The following is a 17,710-nucleotide window of genomic DNA, read 5'->3' as shown; positions in this document are numbered from 1 at the left end:
GGGGGTCGGAGGCCCGATTTGCCCTGCTTCCGGCCAGGCCAGGAAGGAGGTTTTGGCCTGTGGCCCAGGGTGGCTTCCTTCTTCTCTCTGGGGACCAGAGGGACTGGAGACCCCCGGCCCCGGGCGCCTTTGATCTGCGCCCAGCTCTCGTGGGAGCTCTGGGGGCGGCTGGGTGCCTCTCAGGTAGAGGGCAACTTGCTGGTTTGGATTGAAAGATTTGGGTTGGGGAGAGGTGTTTTGCGGAGGGGGGAGACGCGGGTGAGGGGAGGTAGGAAAGTTGTCTCTTCCTTTTCCAGTGTTTGAGACCCTTCTTGGGGGCTGGACATCCCACATCCCCTCCTCTTCTCGCCACCACACCCCTGCTCAGTGCCCTGGAAACGAGGTCCTGTGCCTTTGAATCTTGTTCTAGTGAAGCATCTCTGTAATCGTGGGTACCAGTGGGAGGGGCGGACTGGGGCTTGTGGCCAGCTGGCCTAAATCACTAGGGTATGACATCCTTGGCCTGGGATCCTAGCCAGGGAGCAGGGCCTGGAGCAAGTGGCAGCATGGAGCTGTTGGCAGCCAGAGGCCCCCAGACAGGAAGGTAATGCACCTTTTCATTAGCCCCTGTTTGTCTGGGCTTCCTTAACGGTTTACTCTTTACTCTACCCAGGGATTGCTGTGTCGGACACTGGCAGCAGGAATCCCTTGCTAGTAAGCACGGCCCTGCCATTGGATGGGATCAGGGAGCAGACCCTGGGCTGATGGAGAGGTGGAGATTAGGAGAGGCCACCGTGGCCGCCTTCCCCATCGAGGGGGAGAGGAGCAAAGGGCAGGAAATGTGACCTCAAGGAGGATCAGACTGGCCACCTTGGGCCTGAGCCAGCCCTTGTGTCCCAGAGTTGTGACCTGGAGACAGCCACACGGTCCAATGTTTAATTGGGACCAGATTCAAATGCACAGACGCCAGCACGTGAAGTGCCCTGACTCCAGCGTAGAGAGCGTTCCTGACAGGCAGAGGACAGGTGCGGCCTGGGGTTGTGTCCTGCAGGGGCTGGCTCGGGACCACCAAGTCCCTGGAAGGTGGATCTAGAGGTCCTGGCAAGAGCTGCTCCGGAGGTTCTGGGAGCCCCAGCTTCCTGCTTTAACTGCCTGTCTCACTTGGGGACCGCCGGGGAGCATTATCCAGGGCCTGTGACTTGGGCATGGCTCCTGAGAGCGCCTCCAAACCCAGGCTGACTTGGCAGGAGAGACTGGCAGAACCAGCCAGCTGTGTGTAATTTTGTGCCTCCTGCCGGGGCTCAGTGGGGCCACATGTGCAGGGAGAGCTGAGCGGAGGTCGGAGGCGGGTCGGGACCTGCTGATGTGTGTCCGGCCTTCTGCATCCCAGGATCTATGGATGACTAGGGCTCGGGCTGGGACAGGTACTCTGTCCAGGGCAGTGCAGACCAGCCAGAGGGGGCCAGGCCAGTGAGTGAGGGCAGCTGCAGCATGCACGTGCCCTGTGCCCACTGGATGGTCTGGTAATTGTGACATTAGAGGTTAAAAGTGAAGTCTAGTTGTTTATTAGGTGCTTCATCTGGGTTGAGCACCTATAGTTTGTAGTGTATCTAATCTTCTCTATTTCCAAAAGGTAGTTGAGTGTGGTCCCGCATTAAAAACATGCAGTCTGAGACTCAGAGAGGCAGTGAAGTGGCTTAGTTTAGCGGCTCAGCTAGTAAGAGGTGGAGGCAGGATTCAAACTCAGGTCCAAGGCTGTGCTTGCTGTCTGCTCCCTTCAGTGTTAGGCCCATTCGTGCTCAAGGTCCGACGCCGTGAGTGCCTGGCTTCTGGCCTTGACGGAGGGATGGAGGTGAGGAGAGGGTTCACGGGGCCTCTGGAGGCTCGTTCCTGTGGCCAGGGAGGGCCTAGAGCACTAACTTACAGAAATAGGCAATCTTACATTTCCTAGTAGCCGCGTGGAAAAAGTAAAAGACATAAAGTGAAATTAAGTTTATTTATCCCAGTCCAGCCAAAATATTATCATTTTCACATCTAATCAATATAAGACATTACTCATGAGATATTTTACATCTTGTTGTTGTTCTTGTTGCTCTAAGCCTTTGAGATCCAGTGTGCCTTTTGCCCAGCTCAGTTTGGGCTAGCCGCATCTCAGGCCCGGGAGCCACACGTGGCTGCCGGATCGGACAGCCCAGGCCTAGAGAAAGGGAAAGGTCAGCAGCTTCCCTGCTGCCAGGTTTCTGGTCCTGCCACAAAGCATTCCCATCTCCAGGGTGGTACATTCCTTTGTATACTTGTCTCTCTCCGTCCAGAGCAGACATTGGAGGCCCTCGTGGACCTTGTCCGGAGCGCCAGGAGTCGGAACATTGGCGTCCTCCACCCGACCTTCAGTTTGAACAAGCACGTCCGAGATGGTCTCCAGAGACACCTCCCAGACAACGTCCACCAGCTCATCTCGGGCAAAATTGTCATCTCGCTCACCAGAGTGGCCGATGGAGAAAACGTGCTGGTGTCTGATTTTCGGTCCAAAGACGAAGTCGTGGACGTAAGCAGTTTGCTTATCTGGGTGCTGTCAAGTCATAAAGACCGTTTCATTTCAGAAGCAACAAAGAGAGGGCTGTCGTAAGCCGCCTGACCCGTTCTTTTCTTAAGATGCAAAAGAATCTGGTTGCCCACGATACTGGCTGTAGCTTCCTGTACCGGGGTGATACGAACTCTGAGTGCATCCAGCGGTCTGGTCCAGAGCATATGCAAAACTGGAGTGTTCCAGGACACTTTCAGTTTCAAATAACCCCTCCCCATCCTTCAAGGCTTGGCTTATGACCTTTTGCTCCAGGGACCTCATCCCACATGTGTCCCTCCTCCCAGTGATGCCTGTTCCTTAAGGAGGACCCCTCCAGCGAAGTCCCACAAGGGTGGGAGTGTGTCTTATTTGCCTCTAGCACAGAGAAGCTCACTGGCAATATGAAACTACCACTTAGTTTGACTGAGGCCTTTTATGAGAACTGCTTGGATATCATTTCACTTAACACAGGTCCCTACGAGCACGCAGCCTGGCACATATAACCAGCAGCTTCTCAGCAGCCAGTGCCCTCTTCCACTTAACCTTGTTTGTGGAGGCTTTCCCTAGGCAGCCAGCACCTGTGCGTTCCCACGTGAGCCCTTTCTCTCACTGCATCAGCGTTACATCCTGCTTGATGCTCGCTAGCATGGCGCGACTCAAAGCGTGGGCCCCGGACCAGCAGTCGCAGCAGCGCCATCGCCTGGGAGCTTGTTAGAATTGCAGGCTCTCAGGCCCCGCCTCCAAGCTGCAGCATCAGAGCCTTAGGGGTGGGGCACCGAGTCTGTGGTTCGCCAAGCTCTCCAGGCGATTCTGATGAACCTCAGCGTTTGCAAAGCCCTGATCTAGCCCCTTCCCTGTCAATCAGCTAGTCACCAACTCTTGGTTCTGTCTCTGATGGCCCAGTGTGACCCTCGTGGGGAGCAGGGGCAAGAAGCTACAGTCTGCAGATGGTGTCGTTAGAGAATTGGTACTTGGGCCTGAAATAATAAGTGTGTAGGTTGGTTCATGTTCGTTCAACCATTTATTAAAGCACCTCCTCTGTGCCAGGAGTGTTTTCAGGCTTGTTGCTCTCCTAGCTTGGAGAAGGCTTATAAAGACCCAGGGGAACAAAAGGCAGCCTGCTCTGGGCTGTGGTTTCACTCCCTTTTGTCTCCACAGGCCTTGTCTTGTTCCTCCTTCGTGCCTTTCTTCAGTGGCTTGATCCCCCCCTCCTTCAGAGGCGTGGTAAGTCCGCTTTTAAACTGTGTTTGAGGGAATTCCCTGGTGGTCCAGTGGTTAGGACACCTCACTTTCACCGCCAAGGGCCCGGGGTTCAATCCCTGGTCGGGGAACTAAGATCCAGCAAGCAAGTGTCCAAAAAAAAAAAAGAGGCACTGGGCTCAGGTACCCTGGGCCCCTGAGACCTGTCCCCAGACTCGGAGCCTTTTTGCCTCTCAGCCTTCAGACAGAGATTCCATAGCTGGCCCCCTTCCGGGCTCTGTGGGCAGCAAAACCAACTTCGTGTAGAATAATTAGCTGGTTATCTGCAAGGTAAGCTCTTCAGTTAATCTTTTGTTTCTTTTTATTTTGGGAATTTTTTTTTAACATCTTTATTGGAGTAAAATTGCTTTACAGTGTTGTGTTAGTTTCTGCTGTATAACAAAGTGAATCGGCTGTATGTATACATATATCCCACATCCCCTCCTTCTTGCGTCTCCCTCCCACCCTCCCTATCCCACCCCTCTAGGTGGTCACAAAGCACGGAGCTGATCTCCCTGTGCTATGCAGCTGCTTCCCACTAGCTACCTATTTTACATTTGGTAGTGTATATATGTCAGTACTACTCTCTCACTTTGTGCCAGCTTACCCTTCCCCCTCCCCATGTCCTCAAGTCCATTCTCTATGTCTGCATCTTTGTTCCTGTCCCGCCCCTAGGTTCATCATAAGCATTTTTTTTGGATTCCATATATATGTGTTAGCATGCAGTATTTTTCTCTTTCTGACTTACTTCACTCTGTATGACAGACTCTAGGTCCATCCACCTCACTACGAATAACTCAATTTCATTTCTTTTTACGGCTGAGTAATATTCCATTGTATATATGTGCCACATCTTCTTTATCCATTCATCTGTCAGTGGACACTTAGGTTGCTTCCATGTCCCGGCTGTTGTAAATAGAGCTGCAATGAACATTGTGGTGCGTGTCTCTTTTTGAATTATGGTTTGCTCAGGGTATATGCCCAGTAGTAGGATTGCTGGGTCATATGGTAGTTCTATTTTTAGTTTTTTAAGGAACCTCCATACTGTTCTCCATAATGGCTGTATCAATTTACATTCCCACCAACAGTGCAGGAGGGTTCCCTTTTCTCCACACCCTCTCCAGCATTTATGGTTTGTAGGTTTTTTGATGATGGCCTTTCTGACCGGTGTGAGGTAACACCTCATTGCGGTTTTGATCTGCATTTCTCTAATGATTAGTGATGTTGAGCATCCTTTCATGTGTTTGTTGGCAATCTGTATACCTTCTTTGGAGAAATGTCTGTTTAGGTTTTCTGCCCATTTTTGGATTGGGTTGTTTGTTATTTTGATATTGAGCTGCATGAGCTGCTTGTATATTTTGGAGATTAATCCTTTGTCGGTTGCTTCGTTTGCAAATATTTTCTCCCATCTGAGGGTTACCTTTTTGTCTTGTTTATGGTTTCCTTTGCTGTGCAAAAGCTTTGAAGTTTCATTAGGTCCCATTTGTTTATTTTTGGTTTTATTTCCATTTCTCTAGGAGGTGGATCAAAAAGGATCTTGCTGTGATTTATGTCATAGAGTGTTCTGCCTATATTTTCCTCTAAGAGTTTTAAGTGTCTGGCCTTACATTTAGGTATTTAATCCATTTTGAGTTTATTTCTGTGTATGGTGTTAGGGAGTGTTCTAATTTCATTGAAGAGGCTGTCTTTTCTCCATTGTATATTCTTGTCACCTTTATCAAAAAATAAGGTGACCAGATGTGCGTGGGTTTATCTCTGGGCCTTCTATCCTGTTCCATTGATCTGTATTTCTGTTTTTGGGCCAGTACCGTATTTTGTAGCTTTGTAGTATAGTCTTAAGTCCGGGAGCCTGATTCCTCCAGCTCCATTTTTCTTTCTCAAGATTGCTTTGGCTATTCGGGGTCTTTTGTGTTTCCATAAAAATTGTGAACTTTTTTGTTCTAGTTCTGTGAAAAATGCCATTGGTAGTTTTATAGGGATTGCTTTGAATCTGTAGATTGCTTTGGGTAGTATAGTCATTTTCACGATTCACTTAATCTTCACATGAGCACTGAAACAGGTGCCCAGTGGCCTATTAAGGTATAAGATACTTAAGAGTCAGTTACTCACTTAAGGTAATAAGTCTTTTTTTTTTTTCTTGGCTGCATTGGGTCCTCGTTGGGGCGTGCGGGCTTTCTTTCATTGCAGCAAGTGGGGGCTACTCTTCGTTGCCGTGCGCGGGCTTCTCATTGCGGTGGCTTCTTTTGTTTTGGGGCACGGGCTTCAGTAGTTGTGGCACACAGGCTCAGTAGTTGTGGCTCGTGGGCTCTAGAAAGCAGGCTCAGTAGTTGTGGTGCACGGGCTTAGTTGCTCTGTGGCATGTGGGATCTTCCCGGACCAGGGCTCGAACCTGTGTCCCCTGCATCGGCAGGAGGATTCTTAACCGCTACACCACCAGGGAAAACCGGTAATAAGGCTTTATTCTTAGGGGTTGAGGGTTATAATCCTCTCTGGGTCTGACTCTATCCTTCTCAGCCCGTGGCTTAGGGCAGAAGCTGCCAACAGGGCTGCAATTTGGTTCCATTCAACAAAGATGTAAACGCACGTGGCTAGTCCTGAGCCCTGCCTCTGGTGGAAAAACAGAAGTTGAGGTGTTTGTCCTGCAGGCTCTGGACTGGATGCTGGGCTGTGCTGGACCACCCGGCAGCCTCCTTCTAGGGCAGCAGTTATCAGATGATTCTGTCTTCCCACCCGGAAACATCTGGCGATGTCTGGAGACAGTTTAGGTTGTTACAGCTGTGGGAGAGAAGACACAACATCCCAGTGTGTCAGCAGGAAGGCACTTTAGAAACCCTCCTGGTTCATGCTTTAACAGCAGCACGGTCCTCAATTGGCAAAGCAAGTTGCAAAGGCAGGTTACAGGTAGCCTCACTCATGCCCCAGAGCATCCCCGGGACAGACACATAGTTGCCCCTATTTACAGATGAGAAAACTGAGGCCTGGAGCCGTGAAGTGATCACCTGCAATTCTAACAGCGCCAGCCTGGCAGACAAACCTAGAATCACATGTCTGCTCTAGCCCACGTTAGCTGGACTACTTTGGACACATTTCTTAACCTCTCTGAGATTGAATTGGCAAAGGAGGGTTACTAGTACTGAGGGTTGATAGTGGTACACAGCTGTAGCATTGTTGTGGGAATTACATGCGATGCATAGAGCCTGGCACAGGTGAGTATTCGGTAAATACGGGTGGTTTTGTCATTGCCGTTATCTTTTCATTTCCCCCAGGCTGTTCCAGCTGTGGTGCACACACAGTCACCGCCCCCCCCACCCCGCCCCGTGTGCTCAGATGAAACCTGCCGATAATTAGAGCAAAACGTTGAGGTTCCACTGAGCGAACTCAGAATGTTCCTGTAGAAAAGTTCAGGGTGGAGGGAAAATTATACAGGACAGAGGAGTCATTGGACTTTATCCCTTGAGTGGAAAAAGAGTGGGTATATGTATATGTGTAACTGATTGGCTTTGCTGTACAGTAGAAACTAACACAACATTGTAAATCAACTAGACTCCAATAAAAACTAATTTTAAAAAATAAATAATAATTTAAAAATAGTCAGCTCCTTCCTCCCTCCTCAGTCTTAACTAAAGATTCCCGACATTTGGTCCTGTGTCCCTTTCTGCCAGTGAGGGTTTTGATGCCTTCCTGTATCTTCCATAGAAATCACACGGCAACAATTTACTGCGGTGTGTGCAAATCTAATCATTTTTGGACTCAAGGCAAGAATCTTTTGATAGCTAAGCCATGGCTGAACGTGCCTGATTCTTTTTTGGACTTGTTTTAGGCCAAGGTGTGCCCTGAGATTTCTCCCTTTGGAAGGATTGGCTGGGGAAATTCTCCCATTTGCTTTTTTTTTCCCCCCCCCCCCCCCCGTCTGTGGGCACCAACAGCTGGGCCATGATGGTCGTCGGTTTGGGAATCATTCTAGACATTGGTTTCACAGGTGTAGACTCAGTCCAAATTGTACCAAAACCTGCCTGCCCCAGCCTGGCCGTGGGCACTAAGGTTGTTCAAGGATATGGCTACAGGAAAACTGATTCTCACAGTACTTACCCCAAATGCACCTTTGTTGTGGGATAAGATGCCATTTTCAGAGAGCTCGAGTCCCAGGTTCACTGCGTCATTCAAGTCTCCAGTGCAGCCTCTCATTTCCCAGGTGTGGACGGGCTCACAGGTTAAGTGTCTTGTCCAAGATTCCTAAAGCAGCAAGGGCCTCTGGAATTGAACCCATGACCGTCTGTCTCCCTTAGGGCCAGGTCGACATCACACTCTGTCCCCAGTGCACACAGCGCCCCTGGTCTAAGCAAGTTACATGGGTATGCCTAGGGACGCCCACCTGGGCTCGGGACTTGGCCGTGACGATGTGGGCCAGACGCCAGCCTCCGTCTGCCTCTTGGCCAGGCACTTTTTTGTGCAGTGTGCAAACTACACGGCAGCAGGTGGCAACCCTGAGCGCCAGCCTACAGCCTGGCCTGGCACAGAAATGCTCAGTAGGGATTTGCTGAAAGAGTGACCCCAAAGCCCCTCACCGTATGTGCCTGCAGCTCTGAGAAGCCTCTGGCCATAATCTGAAACACACAGAAAACCCCAGCCCAGAGCTTCTGACAGTATGTCCTTTTTTTTTCTCTCCCTCAAAAGCGATACGTAGATGGAGCAGTGAGTAACATCATACCCTTCTTTGATACCAAAACGACCATCACTGTTTCCCCCTTCTATGGGGAGAGTGACATCTGCCCCAAAGTCAAGTCCACGAACTTTCTTCACGTGGACTTCACCAAGCTCAGTGTACGCCTCTGCTCCGAGAACCTCTACCTATTAACCCGGGTGCTATTCCCTGCGGATCTCAAGGTGAGGGGGCCTGGGGGCATTTAAACAGCGCCGCTGTTCAGATCCCACCTCCAGGGGCTATAGCGTAAGTATGGGCAGCCTGGATAGTAGGATTTTTTTTTTTAATTACCCCAATGATTCTTATTTGCATCCATGGTCAAGAACTACACTGCCCTTGGCAGTGAAAGCTCGGAGTCCTAACCACTGGACCGCTGGGGAATTCCCAGTTTAATCTATTTTTGATTGTCGTTGTAGCGTGGTGGACCTTATCACCCTAACATAGTAAGAAAGTGGGTAGAATCTGCACAGTGCCAGTTCTCTGGGGAGAAGGAAGGCCGTGCCATGCAATGTATATGTCAGCGTGTGCTCGCGGGGAGAGGGAAGGCTGGACAGCAGGATTGGTTTGCCCGTGTGGTTTGTACACCGAGGAGCGAAGGAGGCAGCTCTTACTGTCCCACGACAAGTAGATCAGGCCCTGGTGTTTGTTAGGGTGGAGGCTCGTCCAGGGACCCAGGGAGACCAGAGAAACCAGCACCCGTCATGCTGGGGTGCCAGCTGCACGGAGGAGGTGTCATTCGAGCTGAGTCCTGCAGGAAAGCAGAGCCCTGTTCCACCCTGCAGCGGTTGCGCTGGGCACATGGCAGCGGCTTGGAGCTTGGGGGATTCTCGGCTTTGGGTCTGCCGTCTTCGGGTGATGTTGAAAGGAATGGTGCCTAGTGACTGCCCCCCTGCAGTTAATTTACTTGATTTGTTCACAGGTGCTTGGAGAGCTATGCTTTCAAGGATATTTAGACACGGTCAGGTTCTTGGAAGAGAATGGTATGTATGGTAGGGCAACTGAAGTGCCCCTTTAACAAGCTTTCTGTTCACAGTCTTGGTCCACAGTCTTGACTCCATCATTCAGCGCTCAGCACCTTCACCCACCGTCTCGCTCGGCCCTCTCATTAGTCCCGCGAGATAGGAAATATTTGCCCCATTTTACAGATGGGGAAACAGAGGCTTGGAGAGGCAGCCCAGGTCCGCACTCCACTCACTGGGGAGCAGAGCTGGGACCTACCTGAACCCGGATGTCACAGCCCTAGGGCTGTTAGCTCTCCCTCTGCGGTGTCACCTGTCTGTGTGCTGAAGGCAGTTCCTTTGTTTTTCTTTTCTGCTTTTGGACAATTGTGAACCTTTAGTTTGATAAAGAAGGAAGATAAACAGTTTCTGGGCCGCAGGTGACAGAATAGCTCCCGCTCCCTCGAGGCAGGTGTGGGCCACGCCCACTAGCCCAGCTGTGTTCTGGGGAAGGTTCCTGCCTTTGACTCATCCTGGCTCGCGCAGGCTGGGGGACTTGGGTTCTGGAAATGTTAGAGTGGAACCAAATATGTTTGGGGCTATTTTTCTTCGATACTAAAGGTTGGTTCATGCATTAATCCTCTGAATTAGCCTTTGGCCAAGACCAAGGAGATGGTGTGGTTCACGGGACATACATGTATTTATCTACTCAGAAAATGTTTACTGCGTACCGTCTAGGTGCGAAGCAATTGACGACTCCACAGCGAACAGACGGATGTGGCCCCTGCCCTCCTGGAGCTTAGTCCCGTGGTTGTTGCCGAAATATTGGCTTCCCTGTGCACCGATGCCGAACAGAAATATGGAGACAGAGATTTTGGAGGAAGACAGAGATTGCTTTATTTTTCGGCCAGGCAGAAGGGAAGACACGGCAGCCTAGGGCCTCAAGAACTGTGTCCCCCCCTGCTTCGGGAATCGGAGAAGATTTTATATGTGGGGCTCGCAGTCTGGGGTATATGATAGGATCAAAGTAGTGAAGGTCTTGCATTCTTCTTCTTCCTGCATTATTTCAAAATAGTCACAGCTGGTGTCATGTCAGGCAGCCGGGTAATTGGGTCCGTTTGTCTCTGGGTTGTTGGCCTGTGACCTTTTTTCTGAAATGCAAATCCTGCAAGGGGTGGTTTGCTGCAAGGGAGTGCAGGATGTAATTCACGTAATGTTAAAGAGTCATAGGTTAGCTTTGTGAAGTACAGATCGAGTTACAGAAACTACAGGTTAGTGACAGTTAAGAAACACGACTAGGAGTGATGAACTCTTTCAGGCCACGTTATGATTCTTCTCTTTCTCTAGTCTGTTTCACTGTTCCCTTTATTTTCCTTGTTCTCAGGAGAGGGAAAACTTCATTTCTATTTTTGCTGCAACATGGTCGGGGACAGATATGTCAAGAGAAGGCTGACGGTGTGCTCGGTTGCCCTGGCAGGAAGATACAGGATGCTGTAGGATCACACAGGGAGTGAGGGGATCTGCAAGGCAGGGGAAGGCAGGGCTTCAGGAGGGTGTGAATCCGTGTTGACACTTTGAGGGCAAACAGGAGCATTCTAGGCGTGGGGGACATGAACACGAGGTGCAAAGAAGGCGTGTGTAACTGGAGTGGCGGGAGTGGGGCACCCGGAGAGATGGACAGAAAGGAGAGGGGCGGGAATGGCAGTAAGTGAAAAGTTGGGGGACAAGGTTGGGCCTCACGGATGTGGTGAAAGGGTCTGCATCCCACAGCAATAGAGAGCCACGGAGGGCTGCCGAGGCGGGAGTGAGGGTGGTCAGAGGGAGCTTTGGAAGCTCCCCCTGCCCCCCCCCCGCCCCTGGCCGCAGTGCAGAGAGTGTGACGGCAGCATCCAGGAGGTCGAGGAGGCCGCCGTGGGCTTGGCCGGGGTCACGGCAGCAAGGGTGGTGGAAGGGGCCCAAGGGGACAGGACTTGGAGGCGACCAACCAGAGATTCGGGAGGAGGAAGACTTAGGGATGGAGACCTGGCCTCTGGCTTCTGCAGCCGGCACTGGGGGAGAGGGGCTCTGCTCAGTGTTCGGGCCCTCAGGAGGGCGAGGGTTCTGCAGGGAAGCTCAGGCCCGATTGCCGTGCCCCGGGGGCACATTTGGGTGGTCGTGCAAGAAGCACAGTGATGTCAGAGTCCGAGGTTCTGGAAAGCGGTCTGGACTGGGGATGAAATTTGGAAGCAACATGGGAATAAAGAACAGTGATGGACCCTGTGGAAGTTACTAGGTGACTTTGGGCAAGCCACCTCCCCTCTCTGGGCCTCCGTTTCCACATCTCTAGCAAAAGACATTTGGATTAAATGACGCCAGGTGATTCTTGGTAATTCTAAAGACTGGCATGTGGCTGGGTGCTTGCGGCATCGGTGCTGGGTTTGGGTTTAATGATCTAAGAGAGGTCCTCCCTCTGCCAGGCTGGCCGCCTCGGGGTCCTGCAGAGGACCCGTGGGGCTCGGCCAGGTGTCCTCTGGGAACAGATTCTCTGAAACATGCCTAAGGGAAAGTAAGTCCCAGGGTGTGAGCTGTGTGTCTAAAAGAGGCCGGAAAGATCCAGGGGAGCGTAACTGGGAGCTGTAACTTGGGAGCAAGGTGTGGGCATCCAGGGGCAGCCTCTGGTCTTTTTTTTGTGAATTCTTCTTCTTGCATCCTCTTTTTTTTTTTTAATTAATTAATTTATCTTTGGCTGCGATGCGTCTTTGTTGCTGCGCATGGGCTTTCTCTACTTGCGGCGAGCGGGCGCTACTCTTCGTTGCGGTTCGCGGGCTTCTCCACGGGCTCTAGGAGCGCGGGCTTCAGTAGTTGCAGCACGCTTGCTCAGTAGTTGTGGCTCACGGGCTCCAGAGCTCAGGCTCAGTAGTTGTGGTGCACAGGCTTCGTTGCTCCGTGGCATGTGGGATCTTCCCAGACCAGGGCTCGAACCCGTGTCCCCTGCCTTGGCAGGCGGATTCTTAACCACTGCACCACCAGGGATGTCCAGCCCCAGGTCTTTTAATCTGAGGTTGGAAGCAAGAGGTGAGCCGAGGCAGGCGTGGGCATCCGAAACTACCTGTCCCACTGCCCCCACCCAGTGTGCAAGCAGGAACCACCCACTGGTATTGGCTCCTGAGCCCCGGCACCTAGGGCAGGGCCTGCACAAACCCCCTGACCTAATGCTTCTTTCGAGGCCGTGTGATGGAAGGGTGCCATCTTTGACATCACATCTCGGTTCGATTCTCGCTGTGCCACGTATTGGCTGTGTGGCTTTGGACAAATCTCTTAACCTCTCTGTGCTTCTGATTCCTCAGCTGAAAAGCGGAGATGATGATAATGGTAGCAGTTGAATGGCTGCTGCGTGGCCTGGACCGCTGGCTTAACCAGTGGTTCCGTTACTATAAATTAGTTATAACCCTTAGCTTTGAACATCAAGAATCCACACATGGCTCCAGAGCCCACACAGCTGGTGAGTAATGGAGCCAGGTGCCCTCGTCACATCCATCCGGCGTCAAAGCCCCGCACTCCTTTCTCCCTGCTAGGACTGCCTGCCCTCGTTGATCTCCGCCTTGTACTAATAACAGGCCTGCAGCTTCCCTCTAATTCGGTGGGCAGGTGTGTGTGAGTGAGCAATGACCCCGCCGCCCGAAATTGCCTGACGGGTTTGTTTCTGTGCCCTTCGCAGGCATCTGTGACAGGCCCCCTCTGTGCCTGAGTGCATCCCCTGCAGAGTCGGAAGTCCTTGAGGCCTCCTGGGAGCACGGGAGCCTGCAGTCTTCCCCGAGCATGGCCGCCGGGGAGGCGTGGCCTGAGGAAGCCACACTGCTGGATCACCCACACCTCAGCATCCTGCCCTGGGACGACAGCACCCTGGAGACCCTGTCGCCCAGGCTCACCATAGGTGCCGGCCTTGGGGGCGGGACGGCAGAGGCTCTCTGTGACCCTTTATGAGGCAGAAAGGTGGCTTCCCTGTGTGCTGTGGAGGAAGGTCATGCAGCTGCGTGGGAAGAGATGGGGCGGAGCGACTAGGGCAGGCCCGTTGGGACCCGCACCGCCCAGCACGGGCCTCCCATCCCCCTGGGTCCTTGCCCAGTCTCCCTTCCCATGGGGGCTGGCCAGAGGAGAACCACCTCCAGCTGAGTTTTGTGTTAACTGGCTGTGCTCTCTGCTCCTAAAGTAGGCACGCTGGATATTGGGGGGGACCCCTGGAGGTGGCCTGTTCTTTGAGAACGCCGTTCTCTGCCTGTCCTCCCATCTCAAAGCCTTTTCTCTCTCGAGGAGCCCCTCCTAATTTCTCCCTCCACGCAAAATCACAGTTTTGAACCGTCACTGAATCTGGTTATTTAATCATGTCATCGATTATATAATGGATAGATGAATGCACCGTCCAGCTTCCAGCTGGGCATTTGGGGAAATTCAAAGATGAACGGCACAGGGATTTCCCTGGAGGTCCAGTGGTTAAGACTCCGAGCTTCCAATGCAGGGGGTTAGGGTTCAATCCCTGGTCGGGGAACTGAGATCCCACACACCGCAGGATGTGGCCAGAATAGAATAGAATAAATCAAAGACGAATGGGATGCCCGGTTCTTGCCCCTGAGGCATGAACACCCCAGGAGTTGCACTAACCAGCAGCTGCTCAGATTCCTGCGATTTGAGGCATCCGGAGGTCATTACAAAGGGGAAATAGAAGGCTAGGGGGTTCCAGGCAGAAGAGATGGAATCCAGCTGCAGGTGCAAAGAAGAGCTCATAAAACTGGGGCCAGGGGCACTTTGAGAAGTTTGTGTACGCCTCCAAAAATAGCCAGTTTAAAAGAGAATCTTTAAAAGGGACCCTGTACCCTGTACCCTGTAGAGGATCCAAGGGCTACTTGGGCACATTCCCCACCTGATCTCATTTGTGGACGCTTCTGATTCTTGGGCTGCCAGGATTTGTATATTTCACAGAAATTCCAAGCACTACCCCGGGAAGATGGTTTGGTTTTTACACTGGTGAGAGACAGACCTCCCAATTGTATTTTTCAGCCCTGAGGGAAGCAATTGGAAACCAAGATGGGTACATAAGCAAGATGTGCAACTTCTTACCAATTAAGGTCATGTCCTACCTGGTGCTGCCCTGCACGCTACCGGTGGAGTCCGCGATTGCTATGGTCCAGAGGTGAGCGCTTCACGTGGCTTTGTGGCATCCTCATGGAAGTGGGGCGAGGATTCAGTGAGAGAAGCAGTGGAAGGCCCTCGGCCTGGGGCCTGGCTCCTTATACATTGGGGTGGAGTTCACGGTCTGCGTGGAACACCTTGGAAAGGTGCCTCGTTGGCAAGGCCCTGCCCACCCCTCCTCCTTTCTCACTGCTGTTACATGTCTGTCACTTCTTGTAGGTCTGCACTTCTATTTTGGGATTTTTTTTTTTTTTTTTGCGGTGCGCGGGCCTCTCACTGCTGTGGGCTCTCCCGTTGGGAGCACAGGCTCCGGACGCGTAGGCCCAGCAGCCATGGCTCACGGGTGCAGCCGCTCCGCGGCATGTGGGATCCTCCCGGACTGGGGCACGAACCCGTGTCCCCTGCATCGGCAGGCGGACTCCCAACCACTGCGCCACCAGGGAAGCCCCTATTCGGGGATTTTATTCCTGGTATGTTGGAGGGATCTGAGGCCAACGCTGGGATGCCTACTGGATTCCTGAGCGTTTGTTTCCCCTCGGTTTTCTTCTGATGTACTTTGGTGTTTACTTTCTTTTTAGCGAGTTAGTCAACATGTCCCTCAGTCCATCTTTCAAAGTCCCGACCGTCCTTCAAAATCCAGCTGAGTCCTCCAGCTTTGGTCATCCTCCCCGGAGCCCCTCTCCACTGTGCCAAATCAGCCACCCGTTCCCGCACAGCCTTGCCCTGGGTTGAGGGCTGCTCTGGCATTTCCCAAAGCCCGAGATGTGGGGTCCTTTTCATGTCCTGGGTGCTGGGAGTCTGGAGGGCAGTGGTCAGGCCTCCTCAGGGGCTCCCTCTGCTGCGCTTGCATGTGGCCAAGCCCAGGAGACCTGGGCGCAGGGGGTGGTTCTCGACCTCAAGATGCTCTGCGTCGGTGGCCATGTTGCCACAGAGGAGTAGGATCCTGGAAAACCAAGGTCTTTTCCTTTTATTTCCACGTAAGTCCCTTGAGCGTTCCCAAATCAAAAAATGGGCTAATTTACCTTTGGGCTTTTAGGTTGGCTTGTCTTTGGGAATTTATCACATCGGGGTTAGGAGTGACCCCGGCAGTTTCCATGGACCATGGTGTCGTTGTAAGATGTCTGCCTTTGGTTAGGGCTTGGTTTTGTTCTTTTTGGTTGGTTTCTCTTCCTGCTCATACGACGTGGGCGTCTCTCTGTTTTATTCCTGCAGACTGGTGATGTGGCTTCCAGACATGCCCAGCGACATCCAGTGGCTGTGGTGGACGACCTCCCGGATTTGTTCTCGAGTGATGACGCGTTTGCTCCCTGTGGAGCCCTACATCAAGGACACAGGACAAAAACTCCTGAATTAACCACGCCCGCATAGCAGCTGTTGCCATGGGCTCTCCTAACCTAAACCGCGCAGCCCCACGACTCCACAGTAGGTGAAGTATTCACCACGTAGCAACCTCGAAGCACCCTGACCAATCGCCTGATGCCATCCTGCCAAGAGGAATTTTCTTTGTCTTGAGGCTATAAGAGTTGGCCACTAGCCCACAGAGGGGGTCGGCTCTCCGTGCTCTGTCAGGAAGTGGGCCCGCTGTATCTGCAGCGCCCCTCACTAACTGCGCTTTGTTCTCAGTAAACTCACTCCTTTCTAAGATACTTCGTGTCTGGAAATTCTTCTTCCAGCCCACGTGCGGACCACGACATTTTGGTGGCCTGTACGGGGATATCTCCTGGGGGGATCTCCTCCCCCACCTCCTCTCCTCATTCCTTGGGACCCTCTGTGAACAGGCAAGCTGCCGTGGAAGCAACGGAGGACTCTGGCCAGGGCCACACCCTGGCGTGTTCCGAAGGCGCCACGGCTCACTTCGCCCCAGTAACTGCCGCCCAGACGGCTGAGGATCCCTCTGTCTTCCTTCCAACTGAGGACTAGGCCAATTGGTATCGTGCGGGGATGGGTCAGGCATCTAAAAGCCGTTAGGGCGCCTGCCGCTTGAAGACTCCCGTGAAAGGATAAGAGGGTCACGGAACAGACCAGGCTGTTAGAGCATCCACTCCCGCCAAGGCGACTTCCGTGCACCGTGAGGCACGTATTGGTTCAAGCAGAACACTGAGCCTCCTCCCCTCGGCCGCCGCCTTCCCGGCAGGACTACGATGCCGATTCCTCAGCCTGTCTTCTCTGTTACTTTCACCTTTTTCTCGGTCCGGATTGACTTACAGGAGCCTAGGCATTGCCTCTGAGCCGTGCCCGGAGTGCCTTTTCACGTTTCAGGGCATCATCGCCTTACGGTGTGCCACCCGGTGGGTCCCGGGAATCTCCTCTCTTTCCTTTCTTTCCCTGCCTGAGTCGCATGGGGCCTCAGTCGCACGCTCAGGGGTCACCTCTCACGGTCGGACGCGATTGTTGGGACGGTCGGCCCATTTTGTGCCTTAGTCACATGGAGAGATCACCGGGACAAAGGGGACGCCTCTCTGTCAGCCGGTGACTCTCAGTACCCCCGTTCTATGGCGTACAGGCTAAGAATGGGTTCTGCGATGTCTCGGGAGCCTCCCTCGGCCGTATCCTCAGGAACCGGGAAAACTTGACCCTGAAAATCTCAAAAAGAAGAGGCTCATTTTCTTTCGTAACACGGCTTGGACCCAGTATAAACTGGGGGACCGAGAACAATGGCCTCTTAATGGGACACTAAATTATAACACGATCCTCCAACTTAATCTCTTTTGGCGGAAACAAGGAAAGGACTCAGAGGTTCCTTACGTCCAGACCTTTATGGCCCTTAGTCAGAATCCGGAGCTGAGGGACTCACGCCGCACGTGTCTTTCTGTTGCCACCTCATCCCCCCGACCCCCTCTGCCTCCCTCTCCAGCAGATCTCCTAGGCGGCCCTCCACTCGACCTTTCCTGTCCCCCGCTTCATGAACCCTCATTGCTTCAGCCCCTGCACCCACCTCCCCAGTAGGTACCCCCTTATCAGGGCGAAAGCCCCCCTCCCCTCCCCACACAAGATCCAGGACTGCCCAACGCCAGGAAACAGATTCTAATATGCTTCCCTTAAGGGAAGTGGCAAATGGAGACATGGGCACTATTAGAGTCCATGTTCCCTTTCCCGTGTCTGACATTTCCCAAATTCAAAAAC

At 52.6% G+C, this 17,710-nt stretch overlaps 1 protein-coding gene across 1 annotated transcript in view; it reads left to right on the top strand.

The window, feature by feature from the left end:
• Positions 1–15,941, top strand: part of PNPLA3 (patatin like domain 3, 1-acylglycerol-3-phosphate O-acyltransferase) — a 16,637-nt gene extending 696 nt beyond the window's left edge. The window contains exons 2-8 of the mRNA XM_024737630.1: positions 2,292–2,524; positions 3,701–3,766; positions 8,456–8,665; positions 9,403–9,463; positions 13,119–13,334; positions 14,456–14,588; positions 15,800–15,941. Of these exons, the coding sequence (XP_024593398.1) occupies positions 2,292–2,524; positions 3,701–3,766; positions 8,456–8,665; positions 9,403–9,463; positions 13,119–13,334; positions 14,456–14,588; positions 15,800–15,941 (1,061 nt within the window). The remainder of the gene's footprint in view (positions 1–2,291; positions 2,525–3,700; positions 3,767–8,455; positions 8,666–9,402; positions 9,464–13,118; positions 13,335–14,455; positions 14,589–15,799) is intronic.
• The last annotated feature ends 1,769 nt before the right edge of the window (positions 15,942–17,710 follow it).

This window comes from Neophocaena asiaeorientalis, unplaced genomic scaffold, assembly GCF_003031525.2.
Source record: "Neophocaena asiaeorientalis asiaeorientalis breed wild unplaced genomic scaffold, Neophocaena_asiaeorientalis_V1.1 scaffold242, whole genome shotgun sequence".
Lineage (NCBI taxonomy): Eukaryota > Metazoa > Chordata > Mammalia > Artiodactyla > Phocoenidae > Neophocaena > Neophocaena asiaeorientalis.
This window is presented reverse-complemented; position numbering and strand designations above follow the sequence as displayed.